The 26,732-nt window shown below is 34.8% G+C and overlaps 1 protein-coding gene across 1 annotated transcript in view; it reads left to right on the top strand.

Moving 5' to 3' along the window:
* LOC109047553 (parathyroid hormone 2 receptor-like) overlaps nt 1-26,732 on the top strand; it is a 27,498-nt gene extending 766 nt beyond the window's left edge. Inside the window, exons 2-12 of the mRNA XM_042749536.1 lie at nt 189-379; nt 466-581; nt 831-928; nt 3,002-3,185; nt 6,256-6,409; nt 11,785-11,845; nt 11,977-12,043; nt 15,384-15,478; nt 23,118-23,256; nt 25,671-25,712; nt 25,866-26,732. Of these exons, the coding sequence (XP_042605470.1) occupies nt 189-379; nt 466-581; nt 831-928; nt 3,002-3,185; nt 6,256-6,409; nt 11,785-11,845; nt 11,977-12,043; nt 15,384-15,478; nt 23,118-23,256; nt 25,671-25,712; nt 25,866-26,423 (1,705 nt within the window). The 3' untranslated portion in view covers nt 26,424-26,732. The remainder of the gene's footprint in view (nt 1-188; nt 380-465; nt 582-830; nt 929-3,001; nt 3,186-6,255; nt 6,410-11,784; nt 11,846-11,976; nt 12,044-15,383; nt 15,479-23,117; nt 23,257-25,670; nt 25,713-25,865) is intronic.

The raw sequence follows: 26,732 nt of genomic DNA, 5'->3' as shown, positions 1-26,732 counted from the left end.
TCAACGGCACTAAAAGAATCGTTAATGGAACCATTAATGAAATGGAATCGTTTAGCGAAATTGGAACCAGAACCAAAATATAGAAGCAGAAAATGTTTGCCAAAAAATCTGTTCACTCTCTTTTTAGTTTCACTGCTAGGAGAAACAGTTGAGATGTTAAAGCTGTTTCTGTGATTTTCCTCCAAAAGGAATCTTAACTTACAGACTTTGTTGAGGTCGCATTTCCACCCTACGAAGTTTGATTGTGGTTTACACATTTTGTGCACAGATGAGGTCTGTTCTCCTGGATGGGACGGGTTGGTTTGCTGGCCTCAAGGTTCTCCAGGAACTGTCAGCAAAGTGCCATGTCCCAGCTACGTGTACGACTTCAACCACAACGGTACTTGCGAAAACTTCTTTGAACAATTTTCCCAGTTTCTTTACAACAATGTCTAATCAAATTGTTCTGTTTCTTCATTTTCACAGGATTTGCATACCGTCATTGTGACTTGAATGGATCGTGGGTATCGGTGGAGAACAGAACTTGGGTCAATTATTCAGACTGTCTCCGGTTCTTGGCTCCAGGCATTGAAAAGGGCAAAGTAAGTACAATTAAACAGGCTGGAAGCGTTTGAGGAGTCTTATTGACAAGTTTCGAAATCATTCAAGAGTTACTTTTTGATAACAATGCTCCAATGAGATGTAGCTGGGTTGGTGTCTTCAAACGCAAAGCTGTAAAGCTGCTTATATAGTTTCATATGCCACTGGTTTATCAAGTGAAAAGTCTTTGGAAATGTTTAGGATGTAGAGTTGCATTCGTTGAGATGACTCAAATGTTGTTGTGTTTCCAGAGGGACTTTTTCGAGCGGTTGCACATCATGTACACAGTCGGCTATGCGGTGTCCTTCAGCTCGCTACTGGTGGCCATTTTCATCATTGGATACTTTCGGTAATTGAACATTGGTCCCAGAAGACTTTGGTCCCATACAGCAAGTAAAAGAAACACTAATAACTCCATGTATTCATTAGGAAGTTGCACAGGAAGCAAACGTATTATACTTGTTCCATACAAGTGGCTGCTGTTGAGGGACTCATGCACGACAATTCAGACCAGGTCTTCATCTTTAAAGACCCACAGATGTTAAATTAGCTGAAGAGTTCCCCACTGAGTTTCTGCTACAACTGAACAACTTGTACTTTGCTTTTTCTAATTAAAAGGCTTTACTGAAGGATGTTACTGGGTCCACATTCATGCATAATTATTAAAATATATTTTTCAATAAACGTAGCAAAATTAAAACCACAGAAAACATTTTAATTACTTAAAATAAAATAAACATTAACTGAAAAAAAAAAAAAAAAAAAGAATTTTTTGTTTAGATAGTAGTAAATTAACTAAAGCTAAAAATGTAATCTTAATAAAGAGGAATAAAAAATTACTAAAACACCCAATTTTGGTGAAAATCAAACAAACCGTCTAGGACGAGTTTGAAAAAGTAGGTCTATGAACAATTAAAAATAGCGAAAAAACTAAACCTTATGATTTTTTTAATTTTGGTCCATTCGACTCGGCATGAGCCAAGGAATCAGAGGAAAATTTTCCTTCTGTGCCTTACGGTTCAAAAGTTCTTAGCATAAACATGAATGAAAATTGTGGTGGCGCTAGAGAGTTTGAGTTAGAGGCCCCAAACTTGCTACGGTTAATGCTGGGACTGTCCTGTCAGTGTGCCAAATTTCACAACGTTCCCACAAGTGGTTCTATGGGCTGCCATAGACTCGAGAGCGGAAGAAACGGAAGAAGAAGAAGAATAATGCCAATAGATACATTTGATAGCTTTCAGTCACGTGACCGGCTCGAAGACCTGGAGGGCAAAACATCAATAGAACTGCAGCACAAGCCTATACATTTTTCATCTGTTTCACAGCAGCAAATATTTAGATCACCTCTCAAAAGAATAAAACAAAGGTATGTGAACAAAATGCAAGTTTTGGTAATTTGCAATCCATATTAAGCACCCGCGGCAATATTTCAATCATTAAACAGTGCGACAAATGTTGTAAAAACACTTAAAGTGCCTTAATATATTTAAATCAGTAATATTAAGAGATCCAATTCAGTAATCAGTATATTAATGATGCATAATTTACATGATGAGGTCGGAATATGAATGCAATCCGCTTAATGGTTCAGTGTTTTCCTTATAATGGTTTTCAATGGGAAACCATTTAACGTGAAACTTTGCACATTGCGTTTATATTCTGGGTTCATATGCTTGCCTGTACAATATATATATAATCAATAAGGTGTTTACTGAATTTCACCTTTTAATATCTGCATTTTACTACATTACTACTTAATACAAACTGTTTAAAAATAACTGGTGGTCAGTGGAGCAGAGCTTCATTTTGCCCTCCAGGTGGGCATTCCTATGAGTGAGTGACATCATGTGAAAACTATCAATAGGTGCCTATGCATCTTCGGTGCTTGGCTCCTAACTATAAATGAAAAATAATGTAAAAATAAGAATACAAACAAAATCTAAAAATCTAATTGAAAACACACACCACACAAAAAAAACTATAATAGTAAACCAAAGATACAAAAATAACACTAATATTCCATTACACTTCACCTCCCTTTCACTTCACTTTTCACTAATATGAAGGTCAACTTGAAACTGTCTTGAAAATGTTACCATATATATATATTTTTTTTTTTTACTTTTCAGATGTCATTTTCGCATTATTTTATTGCTTAAAACCTTTTTTAGCCCCAGACTTTCAATCTTAAATATAAAAAAACAATCATAACAGTATTAATTATTAAACTGATTATATAAACAGAGTGAAATAAACATATATTTAATTTTTTTTTTTAAATTATTCATATCAGTATTTTAAAAAAAGAAAAGAAAAATTCTGGCAGATATGACACTTATTCATGCTGGTTTGAAGGGAAAACCTACAAAACTGAAAAGATTTCCGTGCGATTATCTGAAATTTTCTCTCTTTTGTCTTCCAGGCGTCTCCACTGCACTAGAAACTACATCCACATGCACCTCTTTGTGTCTTTCATGCTGCGCGCGGTCAGCATCTTCGTGAAAGACAGAGTGGTGTACGCTAACGGTGTGCTACAGGAGTATGACACCATGCTAATGGACAACATCAGCACCGTCTCCATTTCCCCGCTTGACAAGACTCAGTATGTGAGTGCAGTTAATGAGCTAGATTGTTGAATCTGGCCAGGTTTAATGAATTTTTTTTTTTTTTTTTTCAGTTGAACTAGTTTTGGCTAAAATTACTTTAACTTTAGTTAAATTAAGTTAACTCTTCTCTGCATTGAAATGGTTTGAGTGTTTTACAGGCTTTAACAATAAATCGCACTGTTTAAAATGCATTAGAGATTTCTGCAGGCTTGAAGTACTCCTGGAATGTTCTATATGAGCTTGAAGCCATAATTATGAAGTGATGTGCATTCAAGTGATTTCAATTAAAGATGCATTTCTTACTATTCACTTTGAGATAAAGGTTGGAGGCTTTCAGTACTAATACAGCAAAATGAAGAGTGCAGCAAATGTGAATTTAATACTGCATCAGTGTATTTTACAATTACCTGTTAAGCCACTAGAAATTATGGGAAATTTAGTTTTTTTTTCACCTCATAAATGCAGCTAAATGAGCACTATTTTCTGATGAACTTTGATATTTGTTTTTCATCAATAGTACACAAAAAAGCAAATTATTTGTCCAAATAATTTTAAACTTTTTTTTTTTCAAATGAACGTAAAAAAAAATCTAAAATGTGTCATTTTTCATCATGTTTTCAGCAACAGCATGTTTAAATTAAAAGTTTACTAATCTTCACAATGCGTCTTTTTTGCGCCTTTGTTATTAATGATGAAATTAAAAAAATGTTTTTTGTTATCGAGGTTAACATTTAAAGTGGGGCCATATTTACCGCTATTCTGCGAATTTTCATTGACGAAATCCAGTCATTTCAATAGGAATCCACAAGTTCTTGAATTTCACGTTAGGGCAAAAGATTTCCTAGCACAAATTTTACATCGGGTTTAAGTTGGTCAAGTGAATTCAGCATGTTGAGTAACATAATTTTCTTCATATATTGCTACATTATAAATTACATAATCACTAACATTTTTTTGCTGAAATTTTGCTAATGTTCAAATTAGCTAAAATCAAAAAACGGCGGTCACAACTCAATATACAGTGGTATGAAAACGTTTTTGCCCCAACCTGTTTTTTTAATTTTTTGCATATTTGGAACACTTGAATGATTCAGATAATCAAACAAATTAATATTACTCAAAGATAACCTGAGTAAATACAAAATGCAGTTTTGAAATAATGATTTCATTTATTAAAGGAAAAAAGCTGTCCAAACCTGCCTGGTACTATGTGGAAAAAGCAATTGCCCCTAAATCTAATAACTGGTTGTGCCACCCTTGGCAGCAAAAACTGCTATCAAGCATTTGTAATAACTGGCAGTGAGTCTTTCACATCGCTGTGGAGGAATTTTGGCCCACTCTTCTTTGCAGAATTGTTTTAATTGAGCCACGTTGGAGGGTTTTCGAGCATGAGTGGACTGTTTAAGGTCATGCCACAGCATCTCAATCGGATTTAAGTCTGGACTTTATCTTGGCCACTCCAAAACCTTCATTTTGTTTTTCTTGAGCCATTCAGAGGAGGACTTGCTGGTGTGTTTGGGATCATTGTCCTGCTCCAGAACCCAAGTGCGCCTGAGTTTGAGGTCACAAACTGATGGATGGACACTCTCCTTCAGGATTTTCTGGTAGAGTGCAGAATTCATGGTTCCATCAATTATTGCAAGTCATCCAGTCGTCCCTAGACCATCACACTACCACCACCATGTCTGACTGCTGGTATGATGTTCTTTTTATGGAATACTGTGTTGGTTTTACGCCAGATGAAACGGGACACACAAGTTCAACTCTTGTTGCATCAGACCACAGAATATTTGCCCTGAAGTCTTGGGGATAATCAAGATATTTTTTGGCAAATGTGAGATGAGCCTTTGTGTTCTTCTTGGTCAGCAGTGGCTTTTGCCTCGGAACTGTCCCATGGATGCAGTTTTTGCCCAGTGTCTTTCTTATTGTTGAGTCATGAACACTGACCTTAATTGAAGCAAGTGAGGCCTGCAGTTCTTAAGATGTTGTTCTGGGTTCTTTTATGACCTCCTGAATGAGTCATCGTTGTGCTCTTGGAGTAATTTTGGTAGGCCGGCCACTCAAGAGAAGGTTCACCACTGTTCCAAGTTTTCTCCATTTGTGGATAATGGCTCTGACCGTGGTTCTCTGAAGTCCCAGAGCCTTAGAAATGGCTTTATAACCCTTTCCAGACTGATACATGTCAACTATTTTGTTTCTCATCTGTCTTGAATTTCTTTAGATCGCGGCATGATGTGTTGCTCTTTAAGCATGCTTCACTTTGTCAGACAGCTTCTATTTAAGTGATTTCTTGATTCAACAGCTCTGGCAGTAATCAGGTTTGAGTGTGGCTTGTGAAATTTAACTCCACTAAATAACGTGGTTAATCACAGTTCTTTCATGATTTAACAGGAGGGGGCAATTCATTATTAACGTAGGGCCAGGTAGGTTTGGACAGCTTCTTCCCCTTAATAAATGAAAATATAATTTAAAAACTGCATTATGTATTTACTTGCATTATCTTTGTGTAATATTCAGATTTATTTGATGATCTGAATCTTGTAAGTGTGACAAATGTGCAAAAAACAAAACAAAAAAAAACAAAAAAAAAACGGAAGGGGACAAAAACCTTTTCTCCTGTACTATGAAAGCCCATATCCACCACTGAACAAAAAATAAAATAGGTAATTGTGAATTTTTACACTATAAATTACAAAATGTTAATATTACCTGAAAACAATTCTGCAAACTTATTGCCTCAGAAAAATTTAGTTTGCTTAATATATTCAGGTTTACTCAGAAGCCAATTTATGGCTTACACCTCACAATTCTGACCTTTTTTAAGAATTGTAAGATATAAACTCGCAATCGCAAGTTATAAAGTCAGACTTGTGAGATATAAAGAAAATTTTAAAAAAATTCTGAATTGGACATTATAGCTCTTGTGGTGGCATTCATGCACATTCATCTTGTAAATACATTCATTCCAACTATAAGGTTGCATAATAATAAACGGTTGTGCTGTGATTGGCGGAATGCTCACGGTTTGAGGATTCTAATTGGTTGAAGCCAGTATTGTTTGTACTTTCAGGTTGGCTGCAAGATCACAGTCCTGTTCTTCATTTATTTCCTGGCAACCAACTACTACTGGATCTTAGTGGAGGGCCTGTACCTTCACAGTCTCATTTTCATGGCGTTCTTCTCAGACTCCAAATATCTTTGGGGTTTCACTCTCATAGGGTGGGGTAAGTGCACATGTTAAGATCAATCAGCGCTTGGTTTTGGTTTTAAACATTGTTTATTTTACCCTGCCCAGATGTAACCTAGCCAATTTTCCAGCTTGTTATGATAATTCTCATCTGAGGCTTGTGTTACGTCTGCCTTCAAGAATCTTAGTCGAAACGTTTTGGTGTCCTGGAGTCGGCAACACTTACTTAAAACCTTATTTATTTATACTTTATGTTTGATGCATAATATTCACCAGGAAAGCCAAACAGACACCTTTGATGTGTTTGGAAACTTTTTGTTGTAATGTTGTTTGAGCAGCGGTCCACTTTGGGCATATTTTCGAAAGGTAACAAGCATATGAGTTGTTTTAATTTTTCCCCGTCGATACATGAGTAACACGCCGTGACCGCTACAAAGCCTATATTTTTCCTAATGAAATTATAGTAACCTGTTGAACCCAATATGGCAAACATTCACGAATTTGGAACAGTTTGGTTCTCTCCATAATGGAGACGCCCAACTGCAATTACCTATGGTAGCTTTATATTATTATTCATTTTTTTTTGTTCTTTGTTTGTTTATAGCTTAAGCTATAATTATAATACTGCAATTTTTCTTATCCATTAGTATGATCTGATTTGTAATTATTCCATTGTTTGATAAATTGTTCAATTTAAAGGATTTTTGGTTAAGTGAAGGGACGAACTAAAAAATACTGGTTGCCTTAAAACATTATTAGGGCTCAGCCGTTATTATTATGAATGTAATAGAATGAATGGCTGTTTACAAACCTTATTATATTACTATATAGTTTTTTTCCTGTGTCACAAAAACTTACTTTATGTTTGAAAAAATATAGATAATAGCCTAAATAAATACAATAAACATGCAGCGTCAACGAAAAATAGGTGGATTTTAATCGGTTAATATTATAATTACGTAGGAACAGACTATTAGGGCATCCAGGAGTTTTTTTATTTATTTTTTTTTCATTGCATTTGAAATGACTGTTTTGGCAGCACATTCCCGCTCAACCAGCCCCGCGCGTTGAACCGCTGGCTTTGGACGTTTAAAAAATTTTGTATATTAAGAAAATAATGGGAAAAAAATAGGGACGGATCCAAATATTTGAACTATAAGTGTTTGGCTTCACCTATTTATGTAAGCTACCAATTTATTCTGTGATAAAAAAACAAAAAAAAAAAAAAAAAACAAAAACATACTTGTCAATAAAAGTGAACATCGGCCCTGAGTAAATTTGACCATTATAGAATTGTGACTTTAAAGGTTAGGATTATGAGGTGAAAACTACCAAATGTTATGGGCTTTAACAGACTATTAAAGCTATAGAAACGTTAGCACCAGTGGTGCTCAACCTTTTTTTCCGTCTCGCGGGCCAGCACGGCATATCATTTACATATTACGTCATCAATCCAACCAACCTGATTTATAACATTTCAAAATATTATGATATTTAATCGATTACATTATCGTCCTCCCCATAAATAAAAACAAACCTGTGTCTGTATGGGGAGCTCTGACCAATTTGTGAAAATTCGGCCTCGAAAGGAGTAACAGCACAATGAATTGCGATTGTAAGTGACTTGACGCGCGGAATTGACAGAAAATGTGCATTCACAAATGATAAGCTATGTTGTTCCAAATATGGAAAGCACTTTCGAATTTAAGATAGGAGGTTCTCCAGCGGTTTTGCCACTTTCTGCAATTAAGGTGATTGCTGCGTAGTAGGGGTGGTTTCCAACATGCTTGTTTGTATGTGTCATTTGCTGCTTTTTCCACACTTCTTTTTACTCCCTAAAACAAATGTCATTCTTTGAAAAACAACATACTTTTACATATAACTTGGGCTATAGCTTATATTTCTTTAGTAATTTTTAAATGAATGTAAAAACTAAATGAAATTGTAAAACTGAAAATTATTTTGTTAATTGTGTTCAGGCTATTCGTGGCGGGCCGCCTGCGGCGCGCGGCCGCTCGAGAAACAGCTGCGTTAGATAAAAAGCATTTTTTAAACTGGCACTTAAAACATTTATTTCACCCATCTAGCTAATGTGAATACACAATGTTGTTGCATAAATTGAATGAACAGAGTTTGCTTCAGTTTGTACTCAATAAGCCGTTAGAGTCAGACAGCTTCCGCTGAGCTCTCTATGTCGGTGTAGTAACTCTTATGTAATAACAGTATTAAACTACAAGAAGGACATCTTCATAAAGGTAGACTATGGTTTTCTTTAAATGTTGCTAGTGATCAGTATGTGTGGTCCTCACTTGGAATTCGTTTGATCAGGATTTCCGTCATTTTGACCGCTGGGCGCAGTTGAAGAATGTAGCACTGTCAAAGCGGTTGCAGGCTGGGGAGCACTTAAGTTGTATACTTATAAAGCCTTCACCGCATAGCCTTCACAAATAAAATAACCTAATAAAAATAATGAAACGACATCCTGACCAGTTTGCCGCTCTATGATGTTAATAAGAGATAAATAGCTTTTTTTATAAAACTTTTTCTCTACATTATTATAATTATTATTACAGCAGTTAACTTACAGCCCAAAACACATCTCCTAGGAAGACAGTATGAGAAGGGTGGGCTCATGTGTCAGTTAAGTTAGCTTGTGGGGGTCAAAGATTTGTTCACATCCTGGCATCAGTGTAATCAACTCGCGTTGCAGAACAGGCTTTAGATGGACTTGGTGCAAACTCGTATAACGAAAGGTTTAAAAAAAACTTCAAAGTTTCTAATGCTATTGAATATAGTATCAATATGATAACTTCAGCAGGAGTATGCCTTAACTCATTGTATAACCTAAATAAATGAAATCGCAAACAATAATGAGAGCAGTCTGTGTCGACTGCAGGATTTCAACAGTTTATATGCGTTTTTCCATTGGGATACACTGCGTTTAAGACATGACAAAACAACTTTCAGTCAGACATTACACATTATTGGGGTCGTTATGTATTTTCAAATTTTAAGTTAATATCAATTTTAGGATCAATTTTCGTTTGTGTTTTGAGGGCAACTCCGTGTAAAGGCATCTCTCCATTACAGACCGTTTTCGCACAAGACGACTTAATATGCAATAGGTAATCATAGTTTGTTATGCATAACTAGAGGAGCATTTAATAGGTCTTTACTCAATGTAGCACAGGCAAATAGCCTAATAAAAATAAAAAAAAGGAGACATAAAGCGCCTGCACCAGAATCACTTGCCGACTGCAAGATGGAAAATTGCACAGTGCTGCTCTCTTGAGGAACACACGTGCGTTTAAAGACAGACATACAACCTTCACAATTACACTATTTTTTTTTGAGTGATTTTACTTAAAAGACATTTCAAGCTTTCTGAAGCAACAAATATCTGCAGAGATGTGAGACCCATCCCTTTAAAATAATTCAGTTGATTATAATGAAAAACATTCAGTTTTCTAGCAGGAACAAATCCACGGTAAAAGGCTGCATGCGCATTACAGAATTTTCGAACACTTGAATGTGAGGACGTTTATATTAATCCGTCCATTCTTTAGAATTCAATGATTTGCTAAAGCTCAGTGGCCTAAATTTGGGGAGACACGTTTACTATTTCATGCATTCTACAGAAATATATCTTTCCCACGCGCGTTAAGAGACATACAACAGTTAACGAATAACAAAAATGCTTTCGTTCGAATTGATTTCAGTGCTATAAATTAAATATAGGCCTAATATATGAGAGAACCACAATATTGACGTTAATGCATATCAGGAAAAAATTCAAAGTATCCTATTTGCACTAATAAATAGCTCCACTTTTAATGCTCTGGAGCATGAATCGTAAACCATTTCTTTTGGGGTCAAATAAGAATAATGCTGTGCACTTCAGCTCACTCGCGCCGACGCAAATCCTTGTGGCATTAAATGCAGGCTGCAATTTTTTTTTTTTTTTTAATTTATTAATAGCTCTTGTTCATTTTTTAAACATCATTTGCCAATCGTCCATTAGAATTTCAAAGATTTCGCTAAATCGTGCAGGTTTCTTTATTAGTTTCTTGTTTTCATCAGGGCCTAAATTAATGGAACGAAATTTTATACAGTGCCTCACGTTTTACTAAAGCAGAATAATAATTTATAAAACAAGCAAACAATTCTACAGACAAATAATTTGCCCCAAGAAGTTGGTCTGTCAAAATAAAAGGCAGTAAGGATTTTAAAAATATTTAAAATATAGGCAATATATGAGAAATACTATGTCGCCATAAAATAGGACCAACAATGTGATGCAAAGTAAACCACAACAATTAATGAAAAACCATGGTCAAATGCTCAAATATGGTGTGGGTCAAAAAGAGAAAATATAAGCACAGGGCTCAGGCACAGGGACATTTTCCGGCTTGAATTCGTTCTAAGAAAAACACTCATAAGAAAACTAAACCATTATTTTTAAATAACCAGAACAAAGTAACCACTGGACGTAATATGTGCTTTTGGGTTAGGATTACGCGCCATCAGGTCAAAAAGTTTGCACTTTATGGAAGAAGTACGTTTGGATGTTAATTATGCCACTTTGGTAATTAAGACACAAAAAATGTTGGTGCAACACCACTGATAACGTTACCTTATATTACTAATGAGAAGATACATATCAAAAAACACATAAATAGTATAATAATAATACTCAGTATTTAGGGAGACACATCATCTAAATGTACATGCATAATTATGTTGGGTCATGTGTTATAGTAAGTACATGTTACGTGTACTTAAAATCAAGTGTTACCAAAACTATACATATACATACATTACATACTGTATATATATGTACATATATGTAAAACTTTATATAGGCTCTATATAAGTATATTATGTCTTGAACATTATGAACATTTTATATAAATTATAAAAAATATATTTTATATTTAAAAAAAATCAAATCATATGTGTGTAATCATATTAATTTTTTTAGAATATGGCAGGTAAAATGTAATAATTATACAAAACTCATGAAATTTTATTACATAAAAAGTATAATAATAATCTATATTTTTCATTTTATGTCATTTTTCATTTTATATTTCTATATTTAAAAATATAAATATGGTCATAATATGTTTTTTTTTTTCTTTGGACAATAGCAGGTGAGGGGATTGTTTGGAAACGTTCGGTGTTGTTAGTGTCAGCACAGAAACTATAGACTTTACATTTAATTTATGGTCTGGAGGGTCAAGGAGACTTTCAGGAGGCTTTTGACTTGTCGGATCTCATCGGTTCAAAATAAAACAAACAGAAAATTGTGTTGTTCCGGTGAATTTTTGGCAAGTGTCGTACATGCTTTTGTGCTTGTATGCTCCATTACAGTTGATATATCTTGTCATTTTCTAATTTGTGCGACCGCAGGTGTTCCTGCTCTCTTTGTATCAACATGGGCTGTCGTCAGGGCAATGCTGGCGGATGTAAGGTGAGTTTCCCGTACGTGATCCAGATTCTCAGTAAGTTAAAAAAAAGAGTCACACAGTTATACACACAGAGAGATGCACAAGCTGTGCTGTATATAAAATGTAATAGAATATTTCTGTCTTCCGCCCTGAGGTGTTGGGAGTTGAGCGCTGGCGATATTAAATGGATTTACCAAGTTCCTATACTGACAGCAATTGGGGTGAGTTGGCTGGCACTTTACCAACAAACAGAAACTATTTGTTAGACACACTGAGTGTTATTGTATTACTGTATACCAATTTCTGGAATTTAGCATTTTTATGTTTTAATTTTTCATTTTAGTTTAAGTTTGACTAATTTTGTTATCTATTTTTTTATATTTCTATTTAGCATTAATTTATTTTTGGTTTTAGTCATTTTAGTACATCAGCTTTTGTTTTTCATCTAATATTTAAATTTTACTTTTTAATAGTTTTATTTAAAGGAGTGGTTGATTGTGATTTCACGTTTTAAACTTTAGTTAGTGTATAATATTGCTGTTTGAGCATAAACAATATCTGCAAAGTTACGACGCTGAAAGGTCAATGCAAACGTAGATATTGTCTTAAAATTATGGCATTAAGGCAGTTTAAAGGGATCATATGATGTTGCTAAAAAGAACATTATTTTGGTGTATTTGGTTTAATGCAATGTGTTTATGTTAAGGTTCAAAAACACATTATTTTCCACATACTGTACATTAATGCAAATCTTCCCACATCGTGATGTAGAGATGTGGGGGCGTGTTAGAACGAGCGGTTTTAGGGGTGTGTGGTTGACTCTTAACTTTTATAAAGAATATCTCTTTGGATTTGAGACTTTAGTCTTTGCAACTTTACAGATCTTCTTTATGCACCAACAGCTTGTAACACTCCAAAGAGAAAGGAAAAATTTAAATCGCATCATATGACCCCTTTAATGCCTACAAAAACAGCTCGTAGGGACTACAACAAGCTACTTCCTGGGTTAGTGACATCACAAACCCTGAAATTTACATAAACCCCGCCCCTGGGAACATGCAACAAAGGGGGGCATGTTGCACTGCTTTAGAGAAGAGGAAGAGTTGTTGCCATGCCATCAAAACTAGGGGTGCACGAAAAATCTATTCATATATGAATTGTAATTCTGTCTCTACATCTCTCTCTCTCTCTCTCTCTCTCTCTCACCTGATTCAGAACATTAGCTCGTCAACTCCATCAATTAACTGTTTTCCAATTATACACTTTATGTGTATAGACAGATATTTTTCACATAGCTACAAGAAACGTTGCCACGGTTGCCATAGCAAGCAATGTTTGCACTTCTTACTGTTATAAAATAAACAATTACTTTACAAAAATTCTACATTGCAAGCATGCATTCTGCTGTATTACAGCTTTAATCAGGATAAAACCGTATATTAAAAGCTAACATAAGCAGTGGCATTTACAAATAACAGCGTATCTAAAAGTATGAGACAACAACAAACAAAAAACATACCATTAAGAGCCGTGTGCTTGTAAAGCTTTTGCGCGATCATGTTCTGTGTTATTGTTTGTGTGTAATTCTGTTTAATATTGTTATGTGGTTTTGATTAGGCCATTGTTTACAATACAACAGGAGCACACACCACTGAGGTGAGGGTGTGACGTTTCTGAAAGCGCACTTGAGGCGGTTTAGCGAATCACAGCACACTGTTCCAGCTAACCAATCTGAGCCCATTGCGTATTTTGAGGGAGGGGCTTATTAAACATTTTATTTAATTCATGTGAAATATGCTTATCAATAATCAGCTATTTTCCTGTTTCTTACTATGAAGCTGGTTTGAAACCAACTGTATTGTATTAAGTGCTATAGAAATAAAGTTGACTTGACTTGACTTGGCTAGTCTGAAACAACACATTATGACAGGACCTTAAAAAATATTTTACTGTCATAAAATGAGCAGATTTAAACCATTTAAAAAGATTTAATTGATGGATACAGTCAAAAAGGTAAAGACTGCTGCAATGGGACAAGCCAAAACAAGTTGGTGGGCCAGAAACATTTGAGAAGTTTAAAACAAACTACTAATTATATGTTGGATAATAGTCTATCAATTCTTATTGAAAACATGGGATTGGTGCCTCATGGGCCACCAAATTGAACCATATTGGTGTAAAGTGCCAAGAAAGCAGTTGTTAGGAGACACAGCTGTCTTCCCATTAACCCCGAATTTAACCCTGTGCTCCGAATGAGATACGCACTGAAAGAGCTCGTCAAAGGCCCGTAATCGGGCATGTCAAAAGGTTGATTTAGATAGTGGCATGCTGTCGTTTGTTGACATGCTGCGACTGAATGTGATTGACCAGTTAGCGGTTACATGCATATATTTATCTGCTGGATGGGCAGATGGAGACATTATGCTGTTAATTATTGGCTTTGCCGAGCATAAGCACTTTCCACAGTAATGGAGCTCCCATTTCAAGAACGTCTGGACAGTTGCGCACCGGCTGAGCTGTAATTATGTGACAAAATGCAAATGTATTTTTGTCCTTGCTGCCTGTCAGCAAAACATATAAATTAGGACTTAACACACATGGATGAATTCACGCACAAGTGCTCATGACTAACAATTTCTATGGTGTATTGATTACGACGTCTAAATAGAGTAAAGCGCAATATAAAAAACTGTCTAAACCTGTTGAAACTTTTACAGTTCAGATGCGACAGAAGCTCATCAGGCATTGATGGAATAATTTCCAAGCGGAAAAATATAAGCAGAATGAAATTAGCATTTTTAAAATGAGTTAAACTAGGGAACTTTTTGCACTTTTTCTCACTCGCACTAGTTCATTAAAATAATCCAAAACGAGAATTTTGTAATTTCTGCTACATCTCAGTTAATGTCTAGAGCGGAAAATACATTTTAAACAATTTTGGAATAAAATTGCTTAATTGTCCTGCAAATGGTAACACACACAATTAAATATTTTCACACTTTTTTTTTTTTGGCAAATTTGACAAAATAACAGCCTTTCTGGAAAATGACACAACAATAAAAATGTTCTTTGCATAAGTAATATTTACCTGTTTGTTTTCTTTATCTACTTTTATCTTAATAATAACTGTCATAATTATTCATTGATAATTATTTCATTATTTTCAGACTGTCATAGTTTTTAAAATGTAATATGCAAAGATATTTTTATATAGTGTCTTCATTGTTTAATACATACAGTTTTTATTATGGATATATAAAAAATATATTTTACAAAAAAGATAGATATAGAAAGTGTTTGATCCTTTAGTCAAATTAATTATGAAACAACACAATTATAAATGAATCATAGTTATTTAAAATGTTATATGCAATAATATTTTTTATATTGGAGATTAAGTTGTCCAACAGGAAATTTATGTCTTAATGTTATTATTATTGTTTAATAAATACTATTTTTGATGATGATATATACTTTATCGAATGTGTTTGACACTTTAGTCAAATTACTCATGAAACAACATAATTTTAAATGAATCCCCTGTTTCCTTCTTTCTTGCAGCTAAATTTTATTCTGTTTGTGAATATCGTACGAGTTCTGGCCACAAAAATCAGAGAAACGAATGCAGGGCGATACGATACACGTAAACAGTACAGGTGAGTGCATGAAATTATTGTTACGCTGGTACATGACCTCATATGAGAATCTATACTCCACGATATTGGACTTGAGGTACTTTTTCTCAAGTGACAAATTAAACGCAAATTCAACAGTACCTGATTCCCAGAACCCCAAAGTACAGGTGTTACTATATAATATATGAAATAGCAACTGGATTCTGTTTGCCTGTGTTCTTGTGGTTGTTTTCGGCAAGGTGGAGTGTTTGGACATCATTGGTGAGATATCCAGGAGAGGACTGTAATTTTCCAGAGGGTGTTTGAAAGGCTTTCTCACATGAGGGAGAGAAATAGAGAGAGTCACAGAGAGAGAGAGTGTGTGTTCATTAACAGCATGTCTGCCTTTAAGTAAAAGTCACAGTATCACTCTGACTAATAGTCTGCGAGTGGAACCAACTGTAAGGTCAGTCTGTATACTCACTTATCAAAGCTGCCGTTGATCAAATCAAGCGAATCTCTCTTGTTTTTGTTAATAATGTTCTGGCTTGCCTCTGAAGTACAGTTTTAGTGTCTGTGGCTCCTTAATGATTCCCAAAACTATTTTATATGTTCTGAAGTGGTGCATATGCATAAAAACTCACCGACACCACACTACGGTCTTCTGGGTCATTGCTAGCTGGACGCTCGGATGTTCTGGGTGGTTACTAGGGTATCTGGTTGTTTGCCAGGATGTTCTGGGTGGATTGCTTGATTCTCAACAAGCCTTATAAATAGGAATGCACTGATAACTGTCTGGCCAATAAATGGTATCAACTGATAAAAGCAATTATTTCTTTCTGTTATATTGTGCTAATTTTGTTCTGTTCTGGCTTGTTTCCGTTATGCTGTGGAGATTTCGCTGTGTGGCAGCTTGTTTCCATTGTGTTGTGCTAATTTTGTTGTGTTGTGGCTTGTTTACGTTGCTTTGTGGTAATTTTGTTGTGTTGTGGCTTGTTTAAACGTTGCTTTGTGGTAATTTTGTTGTGTTGTGGCTAGTTTAAAAGTTGCTTTGTGGTAATTTTGTCAACCCACTGCAAATAGAAAAAACACCTGCAAATTAAGGAAACAACTTCATCAATTTTGACAACACACACTCTGCAAATGCTCACAACACAACCAAATAAAGAAACATGCTGCGAATAGAAAAAACACCGCAAATTAAGAAAACAACTTCATCCATTTTGACAACACATGCACTGCAAATGCTCACAACACAACCAAATAAAGAAACGTACTAAATAATGTTACACTGCAAAAAAGTATTTGTTAGTTTGACTCAAAAAGTAAGTTAACTGGTTGCCTTAAAATTTTGAGTTCATTGAAACTATAAAATTATTACAACGTGATTTTGTTCTAAGAATTTTGTTCTAAGAATTTAATTTTACTTAATATTACTTAAGTAAAATACTTTACTTAATTTAACATAACGTTATTTTGTATTGTATCAATTTAAGAAAAGGGATTAAATTAACTTACAAATGTAAGTTCATTCAACTTAATTAAACATTATAATATTAAATTAATTGAACTTAAATTTGTTTTATTGTATAGAATGTTATAGTCACTTACACCTTGCAAATTTTCATTTTAGGGTGAACTATCCCTTTAACACTATTTTAGTTTTATTTTAGTATTGTGAATGTACTGTGTATCATGACATACATTAAGTGCTGTGTCCTATATTGAAAACTTACGTGTTACAACCGCAGATAACCAAGATGTTTCTTCTATTACCAGGGCCACATCACTTCAGATTGATGGTGCTCAGTTTGGTCACCCACAACTGTAATACCAAGTCATGTCTTTGATAAATTCCTCTTGAGAACCTGTGTGCTTTGATGAAAACAAAGGGAAGCATTAAAATATGCCTTACAATATTAACAGTCACAGACTCCAATAAATGTGCACTTATAAAGTAAATAAATTTACTTACAATTTGTCCAAGCTCTACAATGTAACAGTCATTTCCATTATGTCTGCATAGCACTTTGATGGATACAACTGCAACAGGACTTGCTGAGGTCCATCCACAAGAATTCTGTGCTGAGCTTTAGTCAGTCCAGAATATCATAAACATGGAAAATACATAAACATTTTAAAACAACACTATAAATAAAAATAAATAAATCTTGACAGAGAAAGCCAAATGTCATTGCAAGGTTACATTTCAATTACCAAAACCATATTTTACAATCCAGAAAAGGCTTTTAAATTACATAACACAGGAAATTAGAACAAAACAACAAAAAAAGCTAATTTTACAAATTTGTGACAATCCTTATCGCAGGGCTGTTTATACAAGATATACGCCATTATTGCTATTCAAACCTTTAATTTTATAACTGATCGTATATTCACGCAGCGTTGCAAAGGGTTCCGGTAAGGCACTTCAGTAACTGAAAGAATAGTTTGTACGTTAACTTACCGGTTTGTACCGTCAGAATCTTATGTGAACCAAGGTTATGTCAGTCAAATCAAATGCACGCTCTCCAAACTAATTTGGGAGGCAGGTGCTCATTCGTTTCCCTTACAACATGCAGAAAAAAGACAGTTCGAGCAGTAATCTTGTTTTGTCCCTAATTTTAATCATTCATAAGTTCAAAGGTTTTTTTTATTTTTTATTCCCGTCATTCTAAATCCATACAGTTGTTCGTTGTGTTCCATCTCGCACTGTGTTTGAACGGTCTCTAATGCAGCACTGGGCTCAAATAAACATCCCAAACTGTATGTTCTCCAGATAAATTCAGCTCAGTACAGCATGGGAGAATATTTTGTATAATATTTATAAGGAAAATACTGTGGAACCGCGTGTATTTTGAGGCTTAAGAGTGCCGCGAAACTAACACTGGCATACATTTAACTAGAAAATACAATGCTTTGAACCATACTTGTACTCTTCTTAGACAACATACGTAATTGTACATGTTAAATCAATAAATACCAATATTTACTTACCAAATGTGTTGGTTTGAGAACATTTTCAAGCTCTGTGGAGGAGCTAGTTTTGTCAACTTGCGAACTAGTTGAGAGTGAAAATTAAAATATTAATTTAAAATTTAAAGTTGATATTTGTATTGTAAGCATTTGCAGCTCCTGCTGTCAAACTGATGAAGATGTTTTCTTGATTTGCTGGTGCTTTTTCTATTTGCAAGTGTTTTCTGAAGTTGCAGCGCATTGAGCTCTCTTGGCCACCATATGTTTCCATTGTGTTGTACTAATTTTGTTGTTTCCGTTGTATTGTGCTAATTTTGTTGTGTTGCAGCTTGTTTCCGTTGTGTTGTGGAGATTTCGCTGTGTTGCGGCTTGTTTCCGTTGTGTTGTGCTTATTTTGTTCCGTCGCAGCTTGTCTCTGTTGTGTCGTTGAGATTTTGTTGTGTTGTGCACTACTGGGCCACCATAATTATATCCTGTCAATTACAAGAGGACAAAAAAGTGCCTCAATATAAGGCTGTCAAAAATAATGGGATAATGCGTTAACAATCTAATTATTTAAAAAAGTAGCATTAACGCAGGATATATTTAACCCTACGAATCACGCATAGTTCAAGCCAGGGTTGCCAGATCTATAGTTTTCCTTCACTTAACTTATTCAATTAATTGTAGCATGACTCCCATCCAAGAATCACAAAGAGCTTTGTTGTTTGTTACTTCTGATAAGACACTTTGATGCTCTTAAATGTGATGTGACAGATCGCTGTAAAGTGGTACACAATTGAGTTTTGAGTTTGATTATTATCTGAAAAAAATATAATAATAATAGCAGTTGAATTAAATAGTTTGGGCTCTGTTGTTAATTTTAACCTCTAATATGAATGTACCAAATTAAGCATTAGTTGAAAGAGATTTTTTCTTTAAGGAAACAAAATTATCGGCATCAGCACTGGCATCAGAAGATGTCACTATGAATAATCGGCTATCGGCCAAATTTAGTATTGGTGCATCCCTATATAGAAATATGATTTGAGGTACCATGTTTATAAGAGCGACAAGTTACTTATTCCTTTATATAGATGTGGATTTTATAAACTATAACTAAAAAAATTTGACAATTTCCTACACTGACTATTTGTTTGGAAATTCAGGATGAAGACTAGAGCGATACAATTTTTTGACAGTGTAACGTTTTAGTTTCCAGTTAATTTTGTTAATAAACATTCGTAGAAGAAGTTAATGGAGTACAAATGGGATAGACTGATGTGCGGTTTAGTTTGTTATAAAGTGAAATATAGATTAGTAGATATGTATTATATTTTAATCAAGTGTGAAAGCATTAGAGCCGCTGCTGAGAGTGTTTTAAACCTACAGGGGTTTGATAACCTCCAGTGAAATTGAATCCAGGCAATGAACACCATTAAAGATGTTATGGATGAACGGATACAGTCGCATTTTACTTTTAATGAGAGTCGGACTTATGCTCTGAACTTGAAGTAATTAAGCAATTTCCATGTGATGTGAGCTTAGCGCAGGGCTCCTCTGCTTCTGTGGTGCTTTATCTGAGGATGTGAAAACAGCAAAGGCCGCCGACTCAAAACTCAGCTCATCTTTTCTTATTTTCTGGCCTGTAATGTAAGAATCAGTCTTTAGAGAGACGATGACTCTCACTCTCAGTGTCTCGCTCTCATTTCATTTTCAGTCTCAGAGCCGAATCGGAGGCTTTTTATGGCTTTTCTCACTGTCAAGTCCAAAACCACAGTAGTGTTGTGATATTTTTGGAACTACCTTGGTGTACCATGTATTTCAAAGTTCCATAGTAATACCATCAATTTACCATGGTACCAAAACCCTACTGTTTTTTAAGGTTGAAAATAATAATAGGAAAATGTGTTTTGGTTTTGGAGCCCACTGCATTGTGTTTGTGGGTGGTTGCTAGGGTGTTTGGGTGTTCTGAGTGGTTGATATGATGTTTTGGCAGGTTTTTAAGGTGTTCTGGTGGGTTAAGGTGTTGTTGTGGGTTTTTTGTTTTTCTGTTTTGGTTTTTTTTTTTTTTTTGTGGTTCGTTTTGTGTTTTTGTTGTTTTTTTTTGTGTTGTTAGTTGTTTTTGTTTTTTGGTGATTTTTAGTGTGTTCTGCCTGGTTGATAGGGTGTTCTGAGTGGTTGCAATGTTTTTTGGTGTTTTTTAGGGTTCTGAGTGGTTACTATGGTGTTTTTTTAGGGTGTTCTGGGTAGTTTATATGGTGTTCTGTTTTTTATTTTTTCTTAGGGTGTTCTGAGTGGTTACTGTGGTGTTTTGGGTGTTCTGAGTGGTTACTATGGTATTTTGGGTGTTTTGAGTTGTTACTATATGGCATTTTGGTAGTTTCTAGGGAGTTCTAGGTAGTTTATATGGGGTTCTGGTGGTGATCTGAGTGGTTACTATGGTGTTTTTTTAGGGTGTTCTGGGTAGTTTATATTTGTCTGGTGTTCTTTTTGTTATGGTGTTCTGAGTGGTTACTGTTTTTCTTAGGGTGTTCTGAGGTCATAAATCAGGTTTGGTGGTCTTTTTCCAGCTGATTTTTTCCGGAAGTGCCCCCCGCGTGCACAAGACTACAGTGTATAATTCGCTATCATGTCATTTTGTGTGGAAGTTTTCGAAATCTGTGCAGGACACGGGCAGCCTTTCAGCACTGGAAGTGCAGAGCTATATGTCTGAGGCACAGATAGCATGAAGGAACAGCCGCTGGTGCACTGGCGCACAAATAAGAGCCCCATTCCGGCTCACTGAAGTTGCGCGAGCGTTACTGTACCTGTCCGTGCCCTGCACAAGCGTGTGAAGGGATGTTTCAGCTCAACTTCTCACGTGTTGGATGGAAAACGAAACGGATTAAACTGTGACAAAACTGAAATGCTTTTTTTTTTTTTGTAAAGTAGAACGTGCCTACACGTTTGAAAAGACAGAAGTAACGTCAGTCACTTCACTTCAGTTCTGTATAGAATGATTATTTTTATTTTACCTTAAAATTACATTGACTTAATTTGATTTAAAAATCACCTGCTGTAGCACAATGAAAAAAAGTGTTTCATTCATCCAATCAAAAAATTTAGGGTAATGATTCACATCTATATATGTTTTTTTTTTTGAGCCAATAGTTATTTATTTTATATAGATGTGATCATTACCCTATTTTTTTTTTTTATTGGATGAATGAACACCGTTGCATCTTTTGTTTTATTCGCACCAACATTATTCGATTTAACATTTTGTAATAATGTATTTATAGCATACTTTTATTGTAGTCTCATGGTAAAGACCTTTTCTTTTAATTTAAAACCACATTTTAAAAAACTAAAAATACTGAATGCTGATTAGAAAAAATCTTACTGAATATGTTTTGATTGTGTTTGTTTGGACTGTAGAACTATGCAGTTGTTGCCTTTAATTTCACATGGTTACAGTTAATTTTTAATTTAAGGCCTGTTTCTGGATGTAGGTTCAACCCAATTCAAAAACAAAAGCTAAATGCTTATGTCTGTAACATCTATGTTTGTATTGAATGTAGGCTACTTACCGTGCAGTTACTGCTGTTAATTTCAGATGGTTTTGGTTATTGTTTTCAATAGCCAAAAGGCCAGGTTGGGCCTATTAAATACCAAATAAACATCTTGCACACTTTCCTTCTTTCTTGTTTGTTGCTTAAAAGATAAAAAAAATCGCCAGTTTGCTTGTAAAATCGGCCTGTTTGCTTGTAAAAAATTGGTATCGGAATCGGCCAAGAAAAATTATGATCGTGCATCCCTAGTTACTGTGGTTGGGATTTGTTGTTTTTTTGGTTTTTTTGGTGTTTTTGGTTTTTTTTGAGTTGTTACTATATGGCGTTTTGGTAGTTTTAGGTAGTTTATATGGGGTTCTGGTGGTGATCTGAGTGGTTACTATGGTGTTTTGGTGTTTTTTTGGTGTTCTGAGTGGTTACTATGGTATTTTGGTGGTTTTTAGGGTGTTCCAAGTGGTTGATTTGGTGTTTTCAGTGGTTTTAAGGGTGTTTTTTGTGGTTGATATGGTGTTCTGGTGGTTGTGTTGTTGTTGTGTTTCTGTTGGTATTTGTTTTTTTTTTTTGTGTTCTGAGTTGTTGTTGTTTTGTTTTGGTGGTTTTTTAGGGGGTTTTTGTCTGGTAGTTTTATATGGTGTCCTGGTGGTTTTGTGGTGTTTTCTGGGTAGTTTTTTTATAGTGTCCCTGGTGGTTTTGGTGTTTTCTGGGTAGTGTTTATATGGTGTCCTGGTGGTTTTGGTGTGTTCTGGGTAGTTTATATAGTGTTCTGGTGGTTTTAGGGTGTTCTGGTGGTTATTAGGGTGTTTGTTCTGAGGGGTTTATATGGTGTCTGTGTTGTGTTAAGGGTGTTTTTTAGGGTGTTCTGGTGGTTTTTATGGTGTTCTGATTGGTTACTTTGGTGTTTTGCGTGGTTTCTAGAGTGATCTGAGAGATTGCTATAGTGTTCTGAGTGGTCACTATGGTGTTCTAAATGGTTTTTCTTGGTGTTTGGGCGGGGGGGGGGGGGGTCAGTTTGAAATCATTGGTGATTGTTTGATTCTCAATAAACCTTTCAATTTGAGGTTTCATGTATATTATTTCTTTATATTGATGTGAATTGAATCATTGTGGATTTAATCAAGTGTGATAAAGTATTCAAATATTTCTAAACAGAAAATGTGTCTGTGTGTGTACAGGAAGCTGGCTAAGTCCACTTTGGTTCTGGTTCTGGTTTTCGGCGTGCACTACATCATGTTTGTGGGAATGCCGCACACGTTCACAGGTCTGGGCTGGGAGCTGCGCATGTACTGTGAACTGTTCTTCAACTCATTCCAGGTGACTTCCTGACTAATCAGCTACTGTTTCACCTCTCAATACTCACTAATGTGATGTGATAACGCTGAGTATAATGATGTGTCCCTATGCATTCCGGTAATTTGCTCTTTTGGCATGATAAATAACTGCACTTTCATATTTCGGAAGCATTTTACAGCTTATCTGTAGACGGTGGGAAACAAATAACAGCGCGCAGGGAATGAATTAAGGGAGATAACAGAAAACAATTCACAAAATAATTGAATAGATAAACTAAACTGAAATTAAAAGTTAGTGCTGAGGTCCATCAGAAGCCTTTTTCTTTGTTTTTCTTTCCTGTGATATGTTAAAATACATTTAAAATCAGATTTTCTTCTTTGATTTTTGTCTTTACTGTGAAATAAAAGTTCAAATAAAATGAAAAAGTCTTCCTTGTGAAATAAAAGGTAAATTAAATTAAATTAAATTAAAATAAATTTTAAAAATGGTGCTGATGTGTATCTATCTATCTTTCCTGTAAATTAAATTTAAATTACAAAAAATTAAAAGTTGAATGCATCTCAGACGCAGATCAGATTTTTTTTTGCTTCTCTGTCTTTCCTGTAAAATTAAAGTAATATAAATTAATTTAAATTAATTAAATAGTTGGTGGTGAGGTACAGCTAAAGAAAAGTTATTAATGAGATTCATCCATCCAAGTTTTTTTTTCTCAGTTTTTCTGTATTTTTTTTTTTATTAGTTTTTATGATATTTAATGTTAATTATTATATAAGTATATTTATATTCATACTTATATAAGTATAAATATTGCTAATATTACTATAATACTGTCCATTATTTTAATTTGTGTCCAAATTAAAATTCATTTAAAATTAATTTTTATAAAGTTAATTTTAAAATGTCGGATAGTCATAGGCTGCAGCCTAATTCATAAAAAAAAAAAAAAAAGAAAAGAAAAAAAGAATTAAATTTACACATAGGCTCTTACTGCATGTTATGGTTATTAAACATTCATTATGAAAACCATTAAAACTACACAATTTCCTTAAGTTGTATTAAGGGCTTTTTCAATCTACAGGCCAATGAAAGTTTTTGAATGAAAAATACTGACCTTGGCCATTTGTCCTCTGTTCAAGGCTACATGTTCATGAGACTCTGTTCGTGTCACAATTTACTCTGACTCACACCACAAAAAACAAAAAACAAAAAAAAAAAAAAGCCTTGAACAAAATAAGTTGTAAGAAATCAAGATTAATAGGCTAAAACTGTGACATGAAAAACTAGATATCATACAAAATGTAGGATATTCACTTGGAATGTTTAGATTACATTAAGGATGTGTGCATTTTGCCATAAAAAAAAAAAAAGATTGAAAATGTGGCTTATTGTTGAGAGTTATAGGCTAGGCCTAGTTCTAACACATATTTTGGCACTATAGTGACATTATGAAAGGCTTGAAACTTACATTTAATAATAATTCACTGATGTATTTCAGCAGGTCAAAAATACTTATTTGTTATCTGGCCTTTTTTAACACATTTATTCCCGTATAAAGAGCCCATGACATGCTGAAAATGATGTCCATAAATTAAGAAATATATCACTTTTTATCTTTCCTTTGTATTAATTTAAACCTGTTTAAGTAATAATTAAACCATTTTTAAAATAATAATAATACCGATAATAATATGGTTTCGTATACAGAGTTTGGGCATGTGGGAAAATGTAAAAAATAAAAAATAAAAGAATAAGACAAGACAATACAACTTAAGAATTTTGTCATTTAATTAGAAAACAACCCGATTCACAACATTCATTTCCAAACGCAGAAATCAGGTAGAGCCCTGCACGGGCCTCAAACCTAGGCCCTATAGCAGCCCTTGGCCGACAGCTTACTTATCAGAATGATTTCTGAAGGATCATGTGACACTGAAGACTGGAGTAATGATGCTGAAAATTCAGCTTTGATCGCAGGAATAAATTAGATTTTAATGTATATCAAAATAGAAAAACGTTATTTTACATCACAATAATATTTCACAATATTACTTTTTTTCTGTATTTTTGATCAAATAAATGCAGCCTTGATGAGCAGAAGAAACTCCTGTGAAAAACTTTAAAAAATCATTCTCGTCCCAAACTTTTAATTGGTAGTGTATATCACTGCCAAAACTTTTGGCCATGATTATATTTCCTCTTTTGTTTGCTGTTTTTTTTTTTAAATAAATATTTTAATAATAAATTAAACTGTCAAACCAGAAATGAGTTTTTAATGAGAAACCATTTTTTTTTTTTAAGTATAAGAAAGAGCAAAATTAATAATAAATAATTAATAAAGTTTGGCAAGAAACTTTCTCTTACTCATGATATTATGTGTGTTGTTGAGGTTTTCTGTACACTTGCCTTTCTCACCAGTGTTTATTGCTCTCTTTCAGGGATTTTTTGTGTCCATTATTTACTGCTTCTGCAATGGAGAGGTAAGTGTGGGTGGAACAACATTAATATTTCAAATGCTGCCACCTCAGCAAAGTTTGTATTCAAAGTGATTATTCATTTTCTCTCAACCTTTCAAAGGTTTTGTAGAAAGTCAGCGCACAACATTAATTTTGCTCATTATTGTTCTATCTCAGGTCCAGACAGAAATCCGGAAGACCTGGCTCCGCTGGACGCTTGCATTTGACTGGAAAGGTCCCTTCGTTTTGGCTAACTACCGCTATGGGACGGTCCTGAACAGCAGCGGTGCCAGCGTCCAATCCCAGCTGACCTCAGTGACCCGCAGTTCTGCTCTCCTCACCAGCAGGGTGTACCGCTGTGCCTCTCGGCCCAGCATCGGCTCGCTTGCGCATGGCTCGCAAATACACACCACCTTGCCTGGATACGTCTTCAACAACTCGGACATCGAAAGCCTACCACCTTCCATTCCAGAAGAAATCGAAGAGGAGGCCAAACACATCGACGACATCACGCTCAAAGGCGTCAACCACATCGCCGTGCGACAGGAAGCCCTCAGCATCTGTTTCGAAGAAAGCGGACAGAGCTCATCCCACACGGATTCAGATGATGTCAGATGTCGTCCTTATGACATCACCACTACAGAAATCTCCAAATGCACTGATAAAATGTCACTGAAGGATTCTTTATCAGTTAGGTACAACAGTTTGGATCAAGAGGACGAGGAAGTACTTTAAAACGCAGACTTCGTTTAATGCGAATTGCCTTTTGCAACCAATTTTACTTCTTTAAAGCAACGTATTTACGATTAAAACAGGATTTTAATGAAAAAAAAAACGATTTTATTCTTTGGGAATTGATTTGATAATAGATATTGGGCGTTATATATTGGAATGGTACGTAATTTGCTAAAATAGTGCCTAAATAGATATCTGGCTATTTGTTAGCATTATCCAAAAACAAAATAAAGGTGAAAGCGGCTTTTAAGGAATGCCGCCTCAGAAGTAGCATAAGTTTTAATTAAAGAATACTAAGGTAAAAATTAA

Source organism: Cyprinus carpio, chromosome B22 (genome assembly GCF_018340385.1).
Source record: "Cyprinus carpio isolate SPL01 chromosome B22, ASM1834038v1, whole genome shotgun sequence".
Taxonomy (NCBI): Eukaryota; Metazoa; Chordata; class Actinopteri; order Cypriniformes; family Cyprinidae; genus Cyprinus; species Cyprinus carpio.
This window is presented reverse-complemented; position numbering and strand designations above follow the sequence as displayed.